This window comes from Melanostigma gelatinosum, assembly GCF_949748355.1.
Source record: "Melanostigma gelatinosum genome assembly, chromosome: 4".
Classification (NCBI taxonomy): Eukaryota; Metazoa; Chordata; class Actinopteri; order Perciformes; family Zoarcidae; genus Melanostigma; species Melanostigma gelatinosum.
This window is the reverse complement of record NC_136637.1, coordinates 7,350,954-7,357,544: the sequence shown is the minus strand read 5'-3', so window position 1 is coordinate 7,357,544 and position 6,591 is coordinate 7,350,954. Positions and strand designations below refer to the sequence as shown.

At 44.0% G+C, this 6,591-nt stretch overlaps 1 protein-coding gene across 1 annotated transcript; it reads left to right on the top strand.

The window, feature by feature from the left end:
* Positions 1-2,548: 2,548 nt before the first annotated feature.
* Positions 2,549-5,342, top strand: gfi1ab (growth factor independent 1A transcription repressor b; the record flags this gene model as incomplete). The annotated part of the gene is made up of 6 exons (XM_079267657.1): positions 2,549-2,660; positions 3,245-3,430; positions 3,875-4,251; positions 4,493-4,630; positions 4,797-4,962; positions 5,164-5,342. 6 exons carry the CDS (start codon positions 2,549-2,551, stop codon positions 5,340-5,342), a joined length of 1,158 nt encoding a protein of 385 aa, XP_079123783.1.
* Positions 5,343-6,591: the final 1,249 nt, after the last annotated feature.

Below are 6,591 nucleotides of genomic sequence, written 5' to 3'. Positions count from 1 at the left end.
GCTCAGGGGGATGTTGTGTGTTAACGCTTGCCTTCCTCTGTAAAGATTCTTGCTTAGATTGACTGCTTTCAGGAAGTGATTTCTCGCGGTTTCCAGAGCTGAGCCTCAACTACCAATCATTTCATGCAGAAAACCACATTTTTAAAAGAGCATTTCTCTTTCTCAGGCCTCGGTAAACATTCACCAGGTCTGTGTTATTGCCAAATGCTGCTGCCGATTTGAATGAGTTCTCCGTAAAGTCTATAGTTGTGATGGTCAAAGTACTTTGATATCAGACAGAAGTGTCATCTCAGTGGAGTGGGCGGATTCAAAGTCCTGGACCCAGACAGCAAAGTACTGTGAGTAATTTAATGTTTCATATTGCAGTGATTGATGGTGCATTTCATGGCACAGTGACCGTTAATTCACATTTTAACAGGCCGGTTGTCAAACATCTTCAGTCCAACTCATCCTGCTGCCAAACAGACACGCCCCCTGCTTCTGTTGCCAGATAAGATGATTTAGATCATGATTTTACATTTTAAATGAACTTGTTTAAATGAGATCCCTTTGTTTAAATGTATGACTCATTACAGAATGTGTCATTTGGTGTTTTTAAGGTTGAGTTTCAATAGAAAGGGAAACAAATTAGACTAACTTATGCAGAAACTATAATAAATTTTAATTATTAAATGTATTTTAAATAATCTGACAAACTGGCTTCTGCAGAACAGGTAATAACACCTTTAAAATAGTATCATTAACCTGTTATTACCGTTATTTATTTTTCAAAGTTAGTATTTTGTTATTCGTATTGTTATTGTTAATATTATTATGGAACTGCATCTGTTTCACACGCATAGCAGGATGCCACATTACGCGGCATGAAAGCCCTCTCTGTCGGCCTATCGGCTCGCTCCGGGCAGCAGGCTCGGCCTGCTTCTACTTTTATCGTTTTTCGGGCTTCATATCTCCACCAACACGGTGTCCGGATGCAACGGCCGTCTAATCGAGCCTTGACATGTGGCGCTTTGATTTCCTGCCCGCCGTGTACTGATAGGATGCTTTGCCTCAAAGCCGCGAAATGCTGTTCTGACAGTGAGCGTGCACATCCAGTGCGATCTGCAGCTGTTCCAGAGCGAGCCAGTAAGACAATGAGTCCAGGCTGAAAACCGGTCTGTGTCTCCAATATGGTTTGTTGTGTATTGTACAACATCACAGATATGGAAGAGTCATTTGAGCGGATTTACATGTGGATGTAGAATATGATCTAAAACATGATCTACATGTTGACACCCATTGATAAAATCGAATAAGAAAAAAATAAAAGAAGGATATCAGTAACGTAACTCCAATTAAATATTAATGATTGCATTAACTCTGATGGTTCTTTGCCTCGCGATTATCGACTATTATACATCAGTATAATAATCTTGGAATTTGACTTGTTGCAGAGGATGAAAGGCACCAGGACGCACGACTATTGTTCGGTGCGCAATGACGCCTAACCTGCGCTACAATCTGCGCCCTGGCCGAACAGAAAAGAAATTGTCTGTTTTTGAGCTCCTTCCTTTTCAGCATACAGTAGCCTACAGAGGAACCTGAAACTCTTTCACCGCGGGCGTGTCGACGGCGAGTGTCTGTCACATAATTACAGCCTGAGGCCCAACCGACCACCAGACCGGGACGAAGCTCCTCCAAGCCTTGTCGTGTGACTCGTGGAGCCTGAGATTTACACACAATTTACGTGCGTTTTATGTGACAATATATACTGAGTTATTGACAATTCTTGCATATCATTCTAGGGTGTTTTATTGGGGAGGGGGGGCACCAAACGCACTGATCCAGGCTATAATGACAAAAGAATATGTATTTCTAAGTGATTAAGATCTGCATTAAGCAGGAGAGAACTGTTGATTCAGAGTTTTCACTATTACTTTGTTTACCATGCAGGCACCCTGGGGTGCGCCTCCGCGTTTCCTCTCCCCCTGTCAGAGTGAGCAAGGCGCTGATAAGGCCTGCGTCGTTTCTCCTGATTGCCACGAGCTCCTTTGGAGACACGAGCTGCAGTCTGATCCGAAGGGGGACCAGATGTAAAAGTCGCTTATTGTCTCAATAAAATCAATTGCTGATAATTCCACACGGGTGTTGTTCTTGAAATCCTCGTCATGTGTTTTCGGTTGAAGTTCTGAAATGAGTGATTTTGCGTTGAGGTGAAAGGACGTCGCCCCGCTGTATAGACGGTTTCTCTAATACCTGTAAAAAAAAAACCGCACAACGTGCTGACTAAAACACTACAGGCGTCTCTTTTTCTTTCCAGTGCACTGAGCGGAGGAGTCTCTGCAGTGACACCTGTCCGCGCAACACCTGGCAGACGGGGCGGACGGTGTGCGCATGCTCCGTCGTCAGGTTGACGTCTGTTAAAGCACTTGGACCCCGCACCTCTCCGCCAGTGGAGATCGAGTCTTTGCAGGGTTGAGAGCGAGCAGCAGCAGCGTCCACCCGCGAGGTCTCCTCTCTACACACAGCTGGACTATTTCTCTGCTCTTCGGCCGCTCTCAGATCAGAGATGCCTCGCTCCTTCATGGTGAAGAGTAAGAAGGCGCACAGTTACCACCAGCCCCGGGGTTTGGAGGATGAGGACAGCAGGCTGGACACAATACTGGCGCACATTTGCTCAGGTGTGTGCGAAATGATTCCGTTTTTAAATACTCTTCTTAAATTGTGTCATTAGATGTTACAATGTTTGTACAATTTCACGATAAAAACTGAAATACATTTCCATGGTAACAATTGCAAATGTGTTGAGAATTATTATCGTAAAGGCATATTAAATGATGACACACTGAGGGAATGCATACTAATGTAAAATCCCTGATTTCACAGGTTAAAGGACAAACTAATGTTGAGTTTACTGAAATAAGCATTCAATTATTTTCTGAAAATGCTGAAAGTAAAATCAAAAGCGGAATTTCTGATGTTTACATGCTGGTAATCTGAGATTTCACGTTAACATAAAACAGTGATGCATCACTCTCAATTTCCTCACTATTGTTTTTGAGGTTATTGCAATACAGATGCGGTAATAGTGGCTTTACCATGTTGTCATTTTGCACACGGAATCCTGTTTTAATTTTAAAATGATGTCGATAATGTCATCGTTTTAATTGCAGGAGAGTACAGCTGCGCAGTGAGTTTAAAAACATCAGATGTCCCTCACTTCCTTTTCGTTACGATGCTGACTGTCCTCCGTGTGTCCCCGCAGGAGCAGATAAGCTCCAAGAGGACTCCGACGGGTCGGTGGACAGGTACGGCCTCTCTCCGGACTCCCACCTGGCCGACGCTGCGGATTTCTCCCCGAAGTCGCCGCTGAGCTGCGCCGACAGTTTGTGCGGTCGCTCCCCGGACTTCGAGGACTTCTGGAGGCCTCCGTCCCCCTCTGCGTCCCCAGGTAAACACCACCACCGGCACGCAGACTCGCCACATTCTCATTTTTCAGCACTCAATCATTAAATACTTGTTTGGTGAATGAAGACGATCCTTACAAAAGTATGGGTCCTTGGTGGTAGACGACTCTTACATGTTTTAGGATTTCTAGGATTTCTATAAGAACGCTGTCACATTTTAAATGATCCTTCTTCAGCTGATTAGTCTACTTTTAAGCTGGGTTTAGCGTGTTTATTGATAATTGTATTTAGGCCTAAATTACTTTATTAATAGTATACTCCCCCTTTAGATCTGATATTAGGGTTTCCCCAACTGCATCATCATCTGGGAATTCTCTGAAAGAACATTGCATGACTTCTTCTGTCACATCGGGCCCTTTGGGCTCCCGGAAACGCCCCGCTTTAACCCAGTTTCATTCAATTTTCATCTGGCCTCTGTCCCCCTCCAGTGGATTCTGAGAAATCCCTCTCCCCTCTGGTGGATGAGACACAGCCCTTCGCCATTCCCTTCCGGCCGTACGCCTGGAGCAGCTACCCGGCGCCGGGGCTCAGGCCCCTGGTGCAGCATAACCTCCACCCAGGCATGGAGGTGGAAAGGGGCCCGGCGGCGTTGTCCTTCTACGGGGACAGGAGCGCCCACTCGGCCCTGTACACAGACCGGACCCTGACCGAGGAGACGTACGGTGACTACAGGAGGCACGCTGCTGCTCTGCTGTTCCCTGAGGGAGGCCTGAACGGGAAAGCCCACAACATGAAGGCACAATCTGACCTGCTGTGCTCCAGTCTGATCCTCAATGGCGCTTATAAGTGCATCAAGTGCAGTAAGGTGAGGATGGAGGCGCATGCACATTTTCTGCATCTAAAAGTATTTTTTGAAAAATAGCAAAAATTGGTGCTGCCTTGAAGAACAAGTGATTCCAATGGTTCATGTGAAGTCAAGACGCTGGCTGACCTCTGACCTCCATGACGGGATTATTTTAAAGATATTTTACAACTGGAACTGTTTACTGACCACGAAATATATTTATATTTTCACCGGAACTTTTTTGTTATTTTCTTTCCACCAGGTATTTTCCACTCCGCACGGGTTGGAGGTCCACGTGCGCAGATCGCACAGTGGCATCAGGCCGTTTGCGTGCGAAATCTGCGGCAAAACCTTCGGACACGGGGTCAGCCTGGAACAACACAAAGCCGTGCACTCTCAGGTAACTTCACACACACACACACACACACACACACACACACACACACTTCAAACCGCTTCCTGGAGCTCGCATATTTTCTGCGTGTTGTTGTCAGCCTGCTTTTCGGTCAGGATGGGCGTGCTGACTCGAAGTCATGACTAACCCCTGCTTCTGCGTCACGTTTCAGGAAAGGAGTTTCGACTGCAAGATATGCGGTAAAAGTTTTAAGAGGTCGTCCACTCTGTCGACGCACCTGCTCATCCACTCCGACACGAGGCCGTACCCCTGCCAGTACTGCGGGAAGAGGTTCCACCAGAAGTCCGACATGAAGAAACACACATTCATCCACACAGGCAAGTGGAGAAAAGGCAGACCTCAATGCAACACATAATACAGTGTTGTTTTTAAGTGTGGTTTCTAGTGTTATACTTAAAGAATCTGTGCGTAACTTGCGCGTAAAGGTCCCAAATCAGCCCGAAGTCCACGATATTTATAGCTTATGTTCATGAACAATACAAAGAAATAACATATTTATGTGTTTCCTAATTGTGCAGGTGAGAAGCCACACAAATGCCAGGTGTGCGGGAAAGCGTTCAGCCAGAGCTCCAACCTCATCACGCACAGCAGGAAGCACACCGGATACAAACCTTTCGGCTGCGACCTCTGCGGCAAAGGATTCCAGAGAAAAGTGGATCTGAGGAGACACAAAGAGACGCAGCACGGCCTGAAGTGAAGCGACCCGCGCACACATGACGTCATGTAATCTGACTTTATTTGACTCATTATTCTTGAAAGGAGTGAGGACATGTGACAAAGACTTTTTTTTCCAACCGCTCAGTTTGAGGACATTTCTTGGATCAAGACTCATTTTGGTCCACTTTGTAAAAAAACGTAATGAAAGACTGCGTTGGAAATATATATATATATAAATATGTATATTTATAAATATAATTATCTCGTCCAATATTTATTTATTTTAATAAAGAAAACTCACGAGTAAGACTTGTTCTGATGGACATTTTGCAGACACGAATTATTCTACCATCATCCTGCTGGTTGTTATAAAGGTCCAGAGCTAAGCTGTGAATTGTGCAGACGCGTAATCAAATGAATGGATCACGGTTATGTCTGTTGACTGATATGAATCAGCGTCAGAGGGCGTTGAACCCAAAATAGCTGTCCCCACAATTAAATAACCGGATCGACGATTTTGAAGCCAACAGAGATGGAAATCTGCGCTTCTTCAAAGAATCGAGGCATTTTGTTTTCAGTGCGGAGACATGCTGGCAAAGCAGACTGTGTGATTTCATAAACATGGAGCCTTACTCACCAAATTTTCCATTTTGCACATTTTATTGTCAGAATCAAGTTTTTGTCGTGACGAATGAATATTTTCCCCCTGGAAAGACGAGTAGAAAATAATTATTTGTTTTTGTTATTACAATTTAAAATGCAATAAAATCTGAACGTGAAATGATTCAAAATGACCTTTTCTCCAAATAAAGGATGTTTAAATATTCACAGACTGAATATAGTCATTTAAAACAGGTCATTCAACTCAGGGTTCACCCCCCAAATTATAGCAATTAAAATTAGAACGTCTCTGTTATATAATATAAATGTAATTATTTTCATCATCAACTCATTTCGCTTTGGCAGTCATTTCTCTTTCATTAAACTGCTTCTTTATAATCTCCCACCTGCAAAACAACACTTAAGTGTATGAGTTTGAGCTGTTTGAACAACTCAAATAATCTTTACAGACCTGTATCATGTTTTATATTATATATTTGTACTCATTGTATTTGTTGTGGCTATATCTGGGGGGCTCTCAGGGATGAATGATGTGATCTAACATCATTATCTCAATAACGGTTCTTATCGTTCTGCATCAGTCACTACATGACATTTCCTGTCTGGGCTTGCTTTTCTGCGTCACCTGTTTTACTCGTGAAGTTCAGTTTATTCACCATGACGAGAAG